Source organism: Martes martes (genome assembly GCF_963455335.1).
Source record: "Martes martes genome assembly, chromosome: 14".
Taxonomy (NCBI): Eukaryota; Metazoa; Chordata; class Mammalia; order Carnivora; family Mustelidae; genus Martes; species Martes martes.
In genome coordinates this window covers 51757645-51775228 of record NC_137902.1, presented here as the reverse complement: position 1 = coordinate 51775228, position 17584 = coordinate 51757645, and the positions used below count along the sequence as shown (strand labels likewise).

General features: G+C 34.5%; 1 protein-coding gene across 4 annotated transcripts in view; it reads left to right on the top strand.

Annotated features, from left to right (window-relative positions):
* Positions 1 to 15643, top strand: part of ADK (adenosine kinase) — a 523602-nt gene extending 507959 nt beyond the window's left edge. For all 4 annotated transcript variants that reach the window (XM_080822506.1, XM_080822503.1, XM_080822505.1 and 1 more), the window contains one exon: positions 14820 to 15643. In XM_080822506.1, coding sequence (XP_080678632.1) covers positions 14820 to 14855 — 36 coding nt within the window. In that variant the 3' untranslated portion in view covers positions 14856 to 15643. The remainder of the gene's footprint in view (positions 1 to 14819) is intronic.
* The last annotated feature ends 1941 nt before the right edge of the window (positions 15644 to 17584 follow it).

Below are 17584 nucleotides of genomic sequence, written 5' to 3'. Positions count from 1 at the left end.
CTATTGACCTAGAAAATATAGCAGGCCAGTTTAAGAAAGCACATCAATCATCACTAAAATGTAGATATCTAAGAAAGGTGGAAAACAAACAAAGAATTGAAAAATCAAATTGACCCAGAAAAGACTGAGAGCAAATTTTTTACAGGGAGAAGGATAGGGGGGAATATAGAGTTCAGCACTGTTAGTTTCTGTAAAATATTATATCAGGTTTGCTTTAATTACATGGTAATGTCTCAAAGAACAAAGGTAAATTACATGATAACTTATGTTACTACTCCCACATTATCTCTTAATAACTATGTAATTAACTTGTCACTACTATACAGTGTGTAGTTTGATATTACTCATGTATAAAGAACATTGATAACTTAAATGAATGAGCTGGGGTCGGGCAAGGGATGGAGACAGTAGGGAAATCATAGTATTGTAACAGTCAGGAATTCAAATGATTCATTAGATCATTGATCCAGTCCTCAAGGATCTGAGCCAAAGCCTTAGAAAGTACCAATGGAATCTGAAGTGCACCATGTAGCTTTCTGAAGACAAAAACATACAATAAAGTAAATAACTTTACCAAACAGTGGAATAGATTAGTGAGTTTGGTTAAATGCATATACTTTTAAACAGTCCATTTTATTTGAGGAGGTTTTTCTTTTTAAGTAAATGTTAAGACTTTTTTTTTTTAATGGAAAAACCATTCTTTCAGTCATATCATTTTACCAATTTCTTGAGTTCATACGTATGGCCCATGTAGCAAAGATGAGCAGCAGCAGGAACTCCCATTCGTTACTAATGGGAATGCAAAATGGTACAGCCACCTTGGAAAACAGTTTGGCGATTTCTTACAAAACAGCCTCCTACCATACAATCCAGCAATCATACTCCTTGGTATTTACCCAAATAAATTGAAAACTTATGTCCATGTTGAAATGGGTGCACGTGGGTATTGATAGCAGCCTTAAGCAATTTAATTGACAAAACTTGGAAGCAAGATGTCCTTCAGTAGGTGACTAGATAAACAAACTGTGGCACATCCATACAATGGGATACTATTCAGCCACAAAAAGAAGTGAGCTATCAAGCCATGAAAAGATACAGAGGAAACTTAAAAACACAGTACTAAATTAAAGAGGCCAGTCATGAAAAGGCTATACACTGTATGATTCCAACTATATGATATTCTGGGAAAAGCAAAACTATGGACACAGCAAAAATATCAGTGGTTGACAAGGACTTGGGGAGGGGGTATAGAGACATAAATAAATGGGTAGATTACAGGGGTTTTTTAAGGTAGCAAAACTGTATTGTATGATACTCTACTGGTAGAAAACCGATCATTAAACATTTTTCAAGTCTTATAGAATGAACAACACAAAAAAATGAGCCTTAATATAAACCATGGACTTTAGTTGTTAATAATGAGTCATTATTGGGGCACCTGGGTGGCTCAGTTGGTTAAGCATCTGACTCTTGATTGTGGCCCAGGTCTCAGGTCATGATATCAGGCCTGCATGGGGCTCCATACTGAGCGTGGATCCTGCTTAAGATTCTCTCTTTCCCTTTCCCTCTGCCTCTCCCTCCTCAGCTTGTGGGCACTTCCACTCTCTCTCTTAAAAAAAAAAAAAAAGAAAGAAAAAGAAACAAATGAATCAGTATTGTCTTGTCAGTTGTAACAAATGTACCATACCAATGCAACATGTTAACAATAGGGGATACTGAAGGTTGAGGGGATGAGGGGATATAAAGGAACTCTGTACTTTCCATTTAATTTTTCTGTAAACTTAAAAATGCTCCAAAAAATAGTTTATTATTTTTTTAAATGCCAAAGTGGAAAAACTTTTCTTCCACCTATCTCATTTTACTCATATCTTCGGTATATGTATATGCCCTGTGTATCTCAGCTTCATCAGCTGTGGTGTCCTATGGTGCTGAGTGTCTTATGGCCAGTGACATCACAGTTTTTACCAAAAAGCCTGTTTTCATTGATATCACATAATAGCCACTCTATCCAAGTACAGTGATCCTTTCTACTTAATTCTGTCAGGAATTTTCCCAGCAATCCCTTCTAGGGAAGCATTGGTCCTTGAATTTCCATTTCAAAAGATGCAGACTGATTTACTTGGCATATAGTTTCTATAGATGAAGACTTCATTTGGAGAAGAAAGACTGGGCTAAAGTTTCCTCAGAAACTTTCTAAGATAGGTCCTCTCCCACAGCCTTTGTTTCCCTATGTGTAAGGATACAGAAAGTAGTAAAGATCTTTATGTCCTTGAGGAATCTTCTAAGAGTGACCAATTTCATTATGCTTATGCTGATACTTACACTGATTTACTTTGTGGTAATCTCTATTCCCAAGTGGCTATAATAATTAATGAACTCTAAAGACCTAAGTGGAAAACTCTAAAGGCATAAAGGCATCACTTAGCTGAAACTCTTGAATGAGTTATTCTTAACTATTTATCTGAATAGTTAAATATCCTCATGTTATTGTTTAAAATAATATTTATTGGCTTTTTTATTATAAAAGTAATAATGGCTTATTATAGAATATTTAGAAGATGAGAAGAACAAATAAAAAATCATCTTTGAAATCTGGAAATGATAATGTTGTCTTTTTAGACACACAAAATTTTTGCCTTTTTATTATTTTGAATAAAAATGTTTCTAAGGTGTGGGTTGCCTGGGTGACTCAATCAATTAAGCATCTGACTCTTGGTTTTAGCTCAAGTCATGATCTCAGGCTCATGAGATCAAGCCTCTCATCAGGCGCCACGCTGAGTGTAGAACCTGCTTAAGATTCTCTCTCTGTCCCTCTGCTCCCTCCACTCACCCAACCCCATTCATGCACATGCTCTCTCTGTCTCTCAAAAAAAAAAGTTTCTAAAGTGTATTGCATGGATCTGACAAAAGACTAAAATGGAAGGAAACACATGTAGGATAGGTACAATAGCACTCTGCACTATCTTTGCAGTTCTTCTGAGAATCTAAAATTATTTCCAAATGAAATGTTTAAAACAACTGGAACAGGATGAAGTACTTAAGGCATGGTAGTGGAACAAAAATACAACTTTTCGGAAAAAACAAAGGTTGGTCTCTACCAATCATCATACCCAAAGAACTTTCAGATGGAATAGAGTTAAATGACCACAAATGAACTAAAAGAAAAGGTAGTCTAATATTTATCTGATCTCATGGTGTGGAAGACCTTTCTCAGCCTAAATTCAGTGGAAAATTTATTAAAGAAAAGGTTAATCTATATCACAATAAAAATAAAAGACAAATGACAAAGTAAGGAAAAGTATTGGCAATGTATATAGTAAACAAACTGGGAATGTCTCTTAAAAATCAATAAAGGGAGAGAGGTATTCCAGTGGAAAAATGGGTAGACGTTGTCTTCACTTTGTAAAAAGAAATACAAATGGGGTCGCCTGGGTGTCTCAGTCCTTATGTATCTGCCTTCAGCTTGGGTCATGATCCCAGGGTCCTGGGATCGAGCCCTGCATCAGGCTCCCTGCTCAGCGGGGAGCCTGATTCTCCCTCTCCCACTCCCCCTGCTTGTGTTCCCTCTCTCTCGCTGTCTCTCTCTCTGTCAAATAAATAAATAAAATCTTAAATATATATATATATATATAAATGGCTAGTCAGCATATAAACAAAAAAGTTTTCACTATCACTAGTAACAAATGACTAAATTAAGATTCTGCCTTTAACTTTTCAAATTATCAAGCAGAATTTTTTAATAGCAAGAATGCTATTAGGAGTATACACTAAAAGATCTTTTTGTAAAGAAATCTGGCAATAATATGTAAAGCCTGAAAAATTATTAATTACCCTTAAAGACATTTATCCTAAGGAAATGAAAAATGTGCACAATGGATAAGAATTTTATAAAGATACTCATCACAGTGTTATTTATAGTAAAAAAAAAAAAAGAAAAGAAAAGAAAGAAAGAAACAACCTAAATATCCAATACTAGGATTGAGTCAGTTATGTTATATCCACATTTAAAAAGCATGGTCTCTAGGAATATTTAAAAATATGGGGAAATAATATACTTTTTATTGCAGAAATAATAAAATAAGTAGAAAATACAACAGTACAAAAAGGATATATACATATATAGTAGAAGTAATAGATTCAGTGAAAAGTAAACATTGGTCCTACCCCAATCCTCTAATTCCCCTCTTTGAGGCAGCTTTCTTTGCTAGTTTCTATTAAATCCATCCAGAAATATCTGGCCTACGTACAAGTTTGTGTATGTATTAATATCCCAGTTTTTATCAAATGAGAATACTATATACTGTGCTTATTGGCCTATACCCTTGATTTTTCATTTAATCATATCTTGGACATTGTTTCATAGCAGCACGTAAAGATCTACCTCTTCTGGCTATCTATTTTGTATTATTCCATTCCATGGATTTAACCACTCCCCTCTTCAAATTGATGTATTTTTTAAAAAGATTTTATTTATATATTTGGCAGAGAGATCACAAGTAGGCAGAGAGGCAGGCAGAGAGTGAAGGGGAAGCAGGCTCCCCACTGAGCCAGAGCCCAATGAGGGTCTCGATGCCAGGACCCTGAGACCCTCACCTGAGCCAAAGGCAGAGGCTCAACCCACTGAGCCACCCAGGTGCCCCTAGATTTTTTTTTTTTTTAAGATTTATTTATTTGACAGAGAAAGACACAGCAAGAGGGGTAACACAAGCAGGGGGAGCGGGAGAGGGAGTAGCAGGCTCCCCGCCGAGCAGGGAGCCCAATGCAGGGCTGGATCCCAGGACCCTGGGATCATGACCCAAGCTGAAGGCAAATGTGTAATGACTGAGCCACTCAGGTGCCCCTAGAATAGTCGATTTTTTTTAATATGTTACTTTAGATCTAGTCAGTATGTGCTTTTTGTGTCTTATATAAGATCTTACCTCTAGAATATTAGTATATTCTTTATTTTCTTCTAAAAGTCCTACGGTTTTCCCATTCACATTCAATTTCTTGATACATCTGGATTTTTAAAATATGGAATAAAGTAATTTTATTTTTTAATCAAAAATTAATTGCCTAAACACTGTTTTCTAATAAACCATCCTTTCCCCATGTATTCACAATGCTAATTCCATTGAACCTCAAGTTTCCACATTTGCACAGGCTCATTTCGGAACTATCTTTTCTTTTTCTTTGCACTGTTTATTTATGCCTGTGCCAATACTACACTGTATTTATTATTATAGTTTTATAATAAGTGCTGGATCTGGTCTTTCCTACCTTGTTTTTCTTTGGTAGGAATTTTTGGCTTTTCTTGACTCTTTGTTTTTCATAGATTTTAGGATCAACTTGTCAGTTCCCTAAAACCTAGTTGAGACATTGATTTTGTATTAATGAATCTTCTTATCAAAGAACCTGGCATCTCTCTATTTAGGTCCTTTGTAATGCTGCTTGATAAGGATTTATAATTTTGTTCATTAGAAACTGGTATAATTTATGTTGCTTTTGTATCTTTTTAAAATTTCTTTTGTGATATATAAAAATATATGACTAATTGGTGATTATATATGAATAATTGACTTTTTTGTATTTCTCTTATATCCAGCAATCTTTCCAAAGTCCCTTAAGTCCAACAATTTATAGATTATTTGGGGTTTTCTTTTTTTTCTTTTCTTTTCTTTTTTTTTTTTTTTTTTAATTTATTAGGGTAAGGGAGAGAGAAAGAGAGAGAATCTCAAGCAGACTCTGTGCTGAGCCCAAAGCCCAATGTGGGGCTCAGTCCCATGACCCTGAGATCAGGACCCGGGGTGAAGAGTCAGGATGCTAAGCCAACTGAACCACCCAGGCATCTGTATTTGGAGTTTTCTATATACAGTCCTCTTAACTGAAAATAACAACAAGTTTATTTCATTTTTTACACTTATTAATTTTTTTCTTAGTCTTATTGCTCTTTTTAGGATCTCCATGCTATATTAAATAACACTTTTTTTTAAATAATGGGACTGTGTGTGTTTATTTCTTAATTTTACTGTTATACTACTTTTTTCTACTTTTTCTACATTTATTCGTTATTACTTTTACAATCAGGAAAAAAAAATTTTTCACTTGCTTTCTTGAACTAAATAGGCTCTAAGTGAAGTTCTAAGGAGTGATCATTGAAAGTGTAATATACATGACCATGGCAGCCGCTATTGCTTCAAGTCTTGTACCTGAGGTATTATTCTATTTCACATTGTTAGTTTTCTCTGACCTTTAAATTATATGGCTTAAAAACTACTTCAAACACATATACATTTGTCTATATTGTCAGGTAAACAAAGTACTGTACTATCTAAATGTGTAAGAACTAAATTTAGCATAAAATTTGATTTTTAAAGAAAATTATATAAATTCTAAAAAATACTTTCAAATGTTTTACTCTTCATATACATATTATGGTCTACTGTATAGTAAAAGGCTTTGGGAACTGTGTAAGAAAAAGATAATCACTGATATGTACTTACACAGTATCGTTGAAGAAGCAATTTGAGAATAATACAAGATGCTAACACTTGTAAAAGGTAAATTATTAAATTTCATTCTTCCATTTGATATGATTTTGATCTTTTTGTATTATTGAGACTTGTTTTGTGGCCTAACATGATCTATCCTGGAGAATGTTACATGTGCACTTGAAAAGAATGTATATTCTGCTATGTTTGGATGGAATGTTCAGTATGGATGTTATGTCCATCTGGTCCAATTGTGTCATACAAAGCCACTGTTTCCTTGTTGATTTTTCTGTCTGGATGGTCTATCCATTGATGTAAGTGAGATGTTAAAGTCCCCTACTGTTACTGTATTACTATCACTTTCTTCCTTTGTGTCTATTTGCTTTATGTATTTAGCTGCTCCTGTTTGGGGTGCATAGATATTTATGATTGTTATATCTTCTTGTTGAATTGTTTCCTTTATGTAGTGTTTTTCTCTGTCTCTTGTTACAGTCTTTGTTTTAAAGACTGTGTTGCCCATGGGCACCGGATGGCTCAGTCAGTTGAGTGTCTGGCTCTTGATCTCAACTCAGGTCTTGATCTCAGAGTCATAAGTTCAAGCCCCATGTTGTGCTCTATGCTGGGCATGGACCCTACTTAAAAGATAGATAGATAGATAAATAAATAAATAAAGTAAGTCTATTTTGTCCGATGAAAGTATTGTTACCCCAACTTTGTTTTTGCTTCCATTTGCATGGTAAGTATTTTTCTATCCTTTCACTTCCAATCTGCCTGTATTTTTAGGTCTGAAATGAGTCTCTTGTTGGCAGCATATACATACATCTTATTTTTTTCATCCATTCGATCATCCTGTCTAGATTAGAGGATTTAGTCCATTTACATTTAAAGTAATTATTGTGATAGGTATGTACTTTTTGCCATTTTGTTACTTGTATTCTGGTTATTTTTATAGTTCCTTTCTATTCCTTTCTTCTTTTCTTGCTCTCTTTCCTTGTAGTTTGATGGCTTTTTTTAGTGTTATGTTTGGACTCCTTTCTGTTTATCTTTTCTTTATTAAAATACAAGGAAAAATCTGGAAAGAACACAAATATATGGAGCCTAAATAACATGCTACTAAACAATGAATGGGTAAACCAAGAAATCAAAGAGGAAATAAAAAAATACATGGTACAAATGAAAATGAAAACACAACCATCCAAAATCTTTGGGATGCAGAAAAATCTGTTTTAATAGGGAAGATTATAGCAATACAGGCCTACCTCAAAACCAAGAAAAGAAAAATTTCAAATAAACAACCTAATCTTATACCTAAAGAAGGTACAAAATAAAGAACAAAGCCCAAAGCCAGTAGAAGGAAGGAAATAATAAAGATTAGAGCAGAAATAAATGAAACAGAAACTTAAAAAATAGAACATTAAAAAAAATGGAATAGATCAATGAAATCAGAAGTTTCTGATCTTTGAAAAGATCAACAAAACTAATAAACTCATAGACTCATCAAAAAAAAAGAAGACTCACATTAATAAAATCAGAAATGAAGGAAAAATAACAACCAACACCACAGAAATACAAAGGTTTATAAGAGCATATTATGAAAATTTATACGCCAATTGGACAACCTAGAAGAAATGGATAAATCCCTGAAAACATAGGACTTTCCAAAACTGAATCAGGAAGAAATAAAAAATTTGAACAGACAGATTACTAGCAATGAAATTGAATTAGTGATCAAAACAAACAAACAACAACAACAACAACAACAAAAGAAACAAAAAACCCTCAATTCTGGCAAGTTCACAAAAATCTGTGTGGCGTGGCTCTCTTATTTTATGACAACCAGAAAAGCTAAATCATTCACTCTTATGAGTTCCTGATTGGCAACCTGTGTTGATGTTTCTTGTTCTCCAGTGCTATGCCTCCTGTTTCTGTTCTTTTGACTATGTTGGGAAGGCATATATATGTAGAATTTAGCCTTCGTTTGCAAGATAATATACTGATGAGGACCATAGGAACCAGGGAAAAAGCACCAACAAAAAGGGCTCCAAAGCGACTTTTTTCATGTTGAGCACACATTCCAAGTCAGTCATTTAAGATTTTTCTTGTTGAATTCCTGACAGACCCAAAATCTTTACTAAAAGAGAGCAAACTTCTTTTTTGATATATATCTGTAAGCCATATTTATCGTTATAGTGTGTGCCAACCATACTTTTTAAAATTCACCACATTCAGTGAAGAAGATATGAATAACCATTTTGTTTCCTTGCTGACATAGTATTTGTATATATTAATAGCAAATTGCTACTGTTGATATTTTCCCTACCTAAAAAAAAAAAATAATTAAAATAATATCCCCCAAATACAAATAACTTTTAAAAATAGAGGAAGACCAAAATCTTTTAGAAGAATAGGTGAAAGATAAGAACAAACCAGATTTGTTCTTTAACATATAAAATATTTAGTCTCACTCATAATAAGAAAATGCAAATTAAAATTACATCAAGATATAATTCCTAATCTTCATTGGCAAAAATTCAAGAGCTTGATAGTACACTCTGTTGGTGAGGTTGTGGGGAAATGAGCACTCTTAAACTTTACTATTAGAAATACAAAGTCGTTCAACTTCTATGAAAGGGGATTTGGCAATATCTAATAAAAGTATGTATGTATCTACTCTTCAGCCCCAGAATCTACTTCTAGAAATTTATTCTGAAGGTGCATCATCCCTCAGCAGCACAAAGATATATATCCAAAAGGTTATCCATTGTAGCTTTCTTTGTGACTACAAAGCACTGGAAACTATAACCAGGTAATCAGATGAACATCACCAGTGACTAGCAATTGGACATAATGTGCCTCTAAATGTGATACCCTGAGAAAGACACAATATAATTATTCTAGTATTCTGGCCAGAAATGCATAATCTGAATTAAATCATGAGGAAATATCAGACAAACCCAATATGAGAATCATTCTGTTAAATAGGAACTAGGGGAAGACTATATGCTTCAAAAAATCCCTGTCACAAAAAAAAAAAAAAAAAAAAGTCCCTGTCACAAAAGCCAAAGAAAGTCTGAGGAAATGTTCGAAAGTATAGAAGACCAAAAACATAACAAATCCTACACTAGATTCTATCCTGGAAGGAAAAAAGTGCTGTAAAGAACATCATTTGCAAATGCCTGTCTGGCTCAGGCAGTAAAGCATGCAACTCTTGATCTCGGGATTGTGAGTTTGAACCCCATGTTGGGTGTAGAGATTACATAAAAATAAAAAAGTCTCCTTAAAAGAAAAGAACATTATTGGATCATTGACAAAACTAGGATATGGAGAGTAAAATTAGATAATGGTATTCTAACAGTGTTACTGAAGTTAATGACTGTGGTTATATAAGAGAATAGCCTCATCTTCAGGAAGGAAACATGGATGTATTTAAAGGTAAAGAAGCATAATAAATGCAACTTGCTCTCAAATATAGCAAAAACCTGTAGAAAGAAAGAGTCTATGTGCACCAAAGAAGCAAAATGTTAAAAATAAGTGCATCTAGGTAAAGGATATGTGGATTTTTTCACATTTTTATTCTCACAACTTTTCTATGAATTTGGAATTATTTCCAAATAAAGCATTTTATTTAAAATACATTTTAGGTCAGCTAGTAATTAAAAATTCTAATTTAAAAATTATATTGAGAAACATTACAGTGAGTCAACTAAGCCAGACATAAAAGGACAAATATTATGTGATCTTACTCATATGAGGTACCTAGAATAGGCAAATTCCTAAAGACAGAAAGTAGAGTAGCAGTTGCCAGAGGCCAGAAGTGTGGAGGAGTAGAGAGTTATTGTTTAAAGAATATAGAGTTTCTGTTGAAGCAATGAAAAAGTTCTAGAAATTTATGAAAACGACAATTACACAACTTAGCAAAATGATATTAATATGAATTGCACACTTAAAATGGTTAAAATGGTAGCTAGGTTATATATCTTTTACACAATAAAAAAATTATCTTAGAATGTTTATTCATGTTACAATAGGATTCCCTGTGATTCTTAAAATATAAACTCCCTTTGTTTAAAGCATTTTATAGAACCTTTAAGATTCACATCCCCTACTTTATGAAGGTTCCACTTAAAATTGATTATGTAACATCTGTAGTTTGTCTTAGTCAGTTTTTCAGAATAGATTACTGAAAACTGTTATTCACCTGGGGCAAAGGTCTTAGCTTTTTTCTGCATTCAAGCTTTCCACTTGTCAAAGCATATGTCTCTTCTGAAGTACTTCACTTCAGACATCAACTAGCTCTTCTCTTAGAAAGAGGATGCTGGTGCTTGTGCTTCACAGAAATATTTCATAAACATAAGCTTTTCTTTTTCTCACAAAGATCATACCAGAAGGAATGAGGAAAACAGATGTTGCATATAAGGCTTCTCATAGATGTGTTTCCATTGTAAGCTGATATGACTCTGAATTTGGCTTCTGCTCCATTCACTGTGTGGGCTGAGCATTTTAGTCTCACGGTTTGGCTGAAAGTTAATATTGACCTTTGACTGTTACCTGAAAACTCAATGATAAAATACTCTTGCTAAACCTCTTGAGGGAGTGATTTCACATTATAAGCAAAGGTCTTCAAAAATATATCACTCCATTAACCAAATTAATTTTATTCTTTGGTTGGGAATACTTATTTTACTAAGTACAGAGCATTCCCCAAATCGGACAGCGAAAAAGCTTGTGTGGTCAGAATAGTAGAGAAGAAAGGACATAAATCTCTTCTAATGCTCTCTACAGGTCATTATACCACAGCTTCTCAATTAATCTGCACCCCCTGCAGGTTGCCAGGGCCTAGGGGACAGCCTGGAAGTCCAGCTACAGAACAGTTTCTCTTTATCTGTTCTTCTGAGTATTTGAGTACAGCTAAGCAGCTCACGTTGCCCTAGAGGAAAAGTAGCCCTAGATTCTTCTGCTCTTGAACTGTCTTATTTGTAACTACAACACTTTTTTCCCTTTTTCTTTCTTTTACAGTTTTATTTTACTATAACTGATAAACAATAAACTGCACATATGTAAAGTATACAGTTGTGCAGATGTTAACATAGGCATCCATATATCCATGAAACCATCACTGTAGACATATCCACTACTCCCATGTTCTTTTGTAATGCTGACTTCCTTCCTCTTCTCATCCACATTTGGATCGTTTCCAGTTTGGGGATATTATAAATAAAGCTGCTGTGAACATTCACTACAAATCTTTGATGTGAATATATGCTTTCATTTACCTTGAGTTTAATGTGTAGAAATAGAATGACTGGATCATATGGTAAAGGTATGTATGACTTTTTAAGACACTGACATACGGTTTTCAAAGTGGTACTATCATTTTATATTCCCATTACTAGCATAGTAGAGTTCCAAATGACCCAGACCCTTGTCAACACTTGTTATGATCAGTCTTTTTAATTTTAGCCATTCTAGTGGGTTAACAGTAGTATCTAACTGTGGCTTTAATTTGCATTTCTCTGATGAGTAATGGCGTTAAACATCTTTTCCTGAGCTTATTTGGCATTTGTTTATCTTTGCTAAAATGTTAGTTCAGCTTTTTTGAAACCATTTTTGATTGGGTTGTTTCTTATTATTGAGGTGTAGAATTAGTTAATTTGGCAAAGTCCAGTTATTTTTTCCTTGGTAAAAGTTTGTACTTTTATGTCTTACTTAAGAGATTTTTGACAAATTCAAAATCACTAAGATTTTCTATGTTTCCTTCTCAGAATTTTATAGTTTTAGTTCTTACATTTAGGTCTGTGATCCATTTCAAGTTAATTTCTGTAGATGATGTGGGGTAAGGGTTGAAGTGGTTTTGTTATTGTATTGTGGTTTTGGTTTTTTGTTTTTGTTTTTTGTTCAAATATGCCATCCACCTGTTCTAAGACCATTTGTTTAAAAGATTATCTCTTCTCCACTGGATTGCTTTGATACTTTTGTCAAAAATCAATTGATGATATAGAAGTAGATTTATTTCTGAACTCTTTCTTTGGTTGCATTGATCTATTTGTTTTTCTTTATGCCAATAGCGTAGTGTCCTGATTATTTTAGTTCTATAATAAGTTTTAACTCAAGTAGTCTTATTTTTCAAAGGTGCGTTTGACTAATCTTAGTCTTTTGCATTTCCACATAAATATTGGAATCAGCCAAGGTGAGCACTTGATACTTTTTATTTTATTTCTTTTGTCTGCCTTATTGCACTGGCTAAAGTGTCCAGTACAGTGTTTAAGAACAAACATTTTTGTCTTGTTCTTGATTTTAAGGGGAAAACATTCCATCATCTGCCATTAAGAATAATTTTAACTGTGGGGCGCCTGGGTGGCTCAGCGGGTTAAGCCTCTGCCTTCGGCTCAGGTCATGATCTCAGGGTCCTGGGATCGAGCCCCGCATCGGGCTCTCTGCTCAGCGGGGAGCCTTCTTCCTCTCTCTCTCTAATTGCCTCTCTGCCTACTTGTGATCTATCTCTCTCTGTCCAATAAATAAATAAAATTAAAAAAAAAAAAAGAATAATTTTAACTGTAAGTTTTATAAGTGCCCTTTACCAGGTTGAGGAAGCTCCCTTCTATTCCTAGGTTGCTTAAAGTTGTTATTAGATGTGTATGTTGAATTTTGTCAGTGCTTTTCTTCTTGCATTAGGTGATCTTGTGGTTTTGTTAGTGATGCTAAATTACACTGATTAATTTTTGAATGTTAAACCAACCTTGCATTCCTAGAATAAACCCCACCTGATAATAATTTGTTATCCTTTAAAATATACTATTGGATTGGATTTGCTAAAATTTTCTTTAAAGTATTTGCATCTTTTTTTTTTATTTTGGTATCAGTAATGCTGGCCTCAAGGAATAAGTTAGGAAGTATTTTCAGTTTTCAGCTTTTTGAAAAGGCTATTGTATAGCATTGATATTATTTTTACTGCTTAAATATTGGATAGAATTCACCAGTGACACCACCTGGACCTGGAATTGTCTTTATGGGAAGCTTTTTAACTGTAAAAATCAATATATTTAATAGATACAAAGCTAATCAGGTTATCTATTTCTTCCTGAGTTTGAGCTTTCATATTTTGTGTCTTTGCAGGAATTTGTCCAATTCCTCTAACTTGCCAAATCTATTGGCATAAAGTTGTTAATGTTTCTTTATTATTCTTTTTTTTAAAGATTTTATTTATTTATTTGACATAGAGAGAGATCGCAAGTAGGCAGAGAGGCAGGCAGAGAGACAGGGGGTAGCAGGCTCCCCACTGAGCAGAGAGCCCGATGTGGGGCTCGATCCCAGGACCCTGAGATCATGACCAGAGTCTTAACCCACTGAGCCACCCAGGCGCCCCTCTTTATTATTCTTTCAGTAAATGTAGATTCCGTAGTGACATCACTGCTTATTCCCAGTACTGGTAACTTATGTCTTCCTCTCTTTTTTGCTGATCATTCTGCCTACATGTTTAATTTTGTCCTACTCAGACTCCCAAATCCATCTCCTCAACTCAATGAGACTGTTAAGCTCTGCCTAAGTTGTTTCTCCTTGTGTTGTAGCCTGGTATCTCTAGGAGGTAAACTAGAGCAATTTTACCGTTTATCCCATTTGTTTCCCTTCTTTCATGGATCTTTTACAGTATTTGAAAATTTTTGTTTCATTTATTTTGTCCTTATTTTAGTTGTTTCTGGAGGAAGGGTAATTGTGGTTCCTTTTATTTCATCTTGGTCAGAAACACAAGTCCTCAACACCGTTTTCTACTTTATCTACTTTATTTATTTTAAATGTCAAGTTGGTCCATGGTGTTTGACTATAGAAATCATTTCACTGTTGCTTCTGGGAGTAAAAGGGAGACGTAAGGTAGTTTGTAATTCTTCAACTCTCAAATCTGTACTTGGAGAGACATCCAGATGATAGAATTTTGTCCAAAAGCAGTGTGCTAGGAATAACAACACATAAGGAATCCAGAGAGACAGAGAGAGGGATAACTAATACCTCCTTCTCAGCTGTAAAAACCCAACGTAATATTCTTTAGCCAGTACTTCTTACTCACAACATCTTAATCTCAAAACTAAAGGAAAGCGTGATAATGCTTTAGGTGTGCAAAGACTAGAAATGCCTGGATGGTGAGTTGTTATGTCCCAACTTGAGCTCTTTAAAAGATGTATTGAGGGAAGCTCATGATGTATGGTGCAAGAACTTTCTAAGACTTGAGGTTTAACACTTAACTATCAACACTGAAGAGAGGGATAAGTACGTGGACTGATTTTTGGCCTGACCCAAAATGACCTTTCTCATGCTGTTACGCAATACTCACGTTCTTCCCTTTTGTCTGTGTTCCAGGTTTTCTGTCTCAGCTGGTCTCTGACAAGCCCCTGACTGAATGCATCCGTGCTGGCCACTATGCCGCAAGCGTCATAATTAGGCGGACTGGCTGCACGTTTCCTGAGAAGCCAGACTTCCACTGATAGAAGCGCAGGAAACCCAAGCCCAGGAGTATAGTCACTGCCTTGATTGCTTCCTGAGAATTCCCATATTAATAAAGAAGAAAATTATCTGCCATCTTTTCCTACCATAATAATATTCATTCTTAATTTAGGGAATACAGTAATGCTCAGTAGAATCTTTATTCTCTCAACAACCTAAAAGAATAATGTCTATTTCCATAGTTTGATAGTGCCACTTAAATGTTGATTAGACAGGAATATAACATTTCAATGGAAATTTTTATTTCATTTTCAGTTACTTTGTAAATTCATGCGTATTTAGCAAATTGATCAGTTTTTTTACATTTCTGCTTTGAATGCAGATGCAATTTAATATAATAGATTTTTAAACAGGAATTAATTCTAACACATCAATCTTCAGCTTTTATACAAGTATATTTAATTTAGGAGTGTGTGTATGTATATATGTATGTGTGTATATGCATATATACATATATGTGTACCACATATAAATGATAAATGGTCAAATAAGGTACAGAAATATATATCTTGCCAAGTTATGCCAGATAATCTCTTTAGCACATACTCAAACGTGTAATAAACTTTGGATAATTAAATAATTTGCCAAATTATGTTATATTACAACATTCAGATTATAATCTTATATTTACCTATGGTACTCTCTGATTTGATACAAATAAAAACTTGTCATATGGGGAATTTTTTCTGTCTTTGTTCTGTACTCAATAAACTAAGGAAGTAAGATCATTGTTTAATATTAGGCCCCAAAATGATATCTAATTCTTTGATGGTGACAGAAAGAACAGCATAACACATTGAAAAATAACTTAGTATTTGAGACCAATAAGTCACTGTTTTAAAACGGAATTGCATAATAGAACCTCTGGAGTCAGACTTAATTACCTTTGTATAACCTTGCGCAAATTACTCAACCTCTTTTATCTTCAATTTCCTTTCCATAAAATGGGATAATAATTCCATGTACAAGATCATTGGGATGATTTGAGAGAATACCAAGTATAAAATGCATGCCACACGCCTAGTAAGTGCTTAATAAGCACCTGCTATTTTTATCAGTATGATTATTATTGTTGAAGAATTAAAAGGTGGGGCACCTGGGTGGCTTAGTCAGTTAAGCGTCCAACTGTTGGTTTCAGCTCAGGGTGGTGAGATCGAGCCTGGCCTGGAGCCCTGCATCAGGCTCCATGCACAGAGCCTGCTTGAGATTCTTACCCCCACTCTCCGTCTCCCTCTGCTCCTCCCGCCATTTACAAACGTGCTCTCTCTCTCAAATCAATCAATCAATAAAATCTTAAAAAAAAAAAAAAAAAAGGAAACGGTAACATTTATAAAACTGAATTCAAACCATAGAAAACCGTTCAGGTTTTTATTATGTTTTGGGAAACTTTAATGTATGCTATACTTGCTTGTCTTTTTCTTTTTTTAATTGAGATATAATTCATACAATTCGTTGGGTTTTTTTAGTGTATTCACGAAATTGTATATCCATCACTATTTTTAATCACCCCAAAAGGAAATACTGCGTCTCCCAGTTAACCACACCCTCCATCCCCTAGCAACAACTAATCTATTTTCTGTCTTTATCGATTTGCCTATTCTGGACATGCATAAAAATGGAGTCATATAATGTGTGTTCTTTTGTGTCTGGCTTCTTTCACTTAGCATGTTTTCAAGGTTCACCCATCTTAAAGCATATATCAGTACTTTTTTTATTTGCCAAATAATATTGTATAGATATACCAGATTCTATTTATCCATTCATCAGTTGACAGATTTTGGGGTTGTTAGCACGTTTTTGGCTATTATGAATAGTGTTGCTTTGAGCATTCGTGTACAAGTTTTTTATGTGGATATGTTTTCAGTTCTTTGATGTATATACCTAGGAGTGGAATTGCTAAGTGACATGGTAACCCAATGTTAAACTTTTTTGAGAAATTCCAAATGTTTTCTAAAGAGACTGCACCATTTTACTTTCTCACCACAGGTTTGAAGGTTCAATTTCTCCACACAATCCCCAGTGATTGCTATTATCTCATTGTAGCCGTTTTGGTGGGTATGAAGGGATATTTCATTATGGTTTTGATTTGCATTTCCCCACTGACTAATGATACTGAGCATCTTTTTTATGTGGTTATTGACCATTTGTATTTTTTCTGTGGAGAAATGTCTATTCATATCCCTTGCCCATTTTTATTATTTTTATCTTTTTTTAAAAGATTTTATTTATTTATTTGACAGAGACCACAAGTAGGCAGAGAGAGAGAGAGAGAGAGAGGGAAGCAGGCTCCCTGCTGAACAGAGAGCCCAATGCGGTACTCAATCCCAGGACCCTGAGATCATGACCCAAGCCGAAGGCAGAGGCTTAATCCACTGAGCCACCCAGGCACCCTATTTTTATCTTTTTAAGATTTATTTATTTTAGGGGTGCCTGTTGGCTCCGTTGGGTAAGTGTCTGTCTTCAGCTCAGGTCATGACCTCGGGGTCCTGGGATTGAACCCCACATTGGGCTCTCAGCTCAGGGGCGAGTCTGCTTCTCCCTCTCCATCTCCCTCTGTTATCTCTCTCACTTGCGCTCTCTCTCAAATAAATAAATAAAATCTTTTTTAAAATGATTTGTTT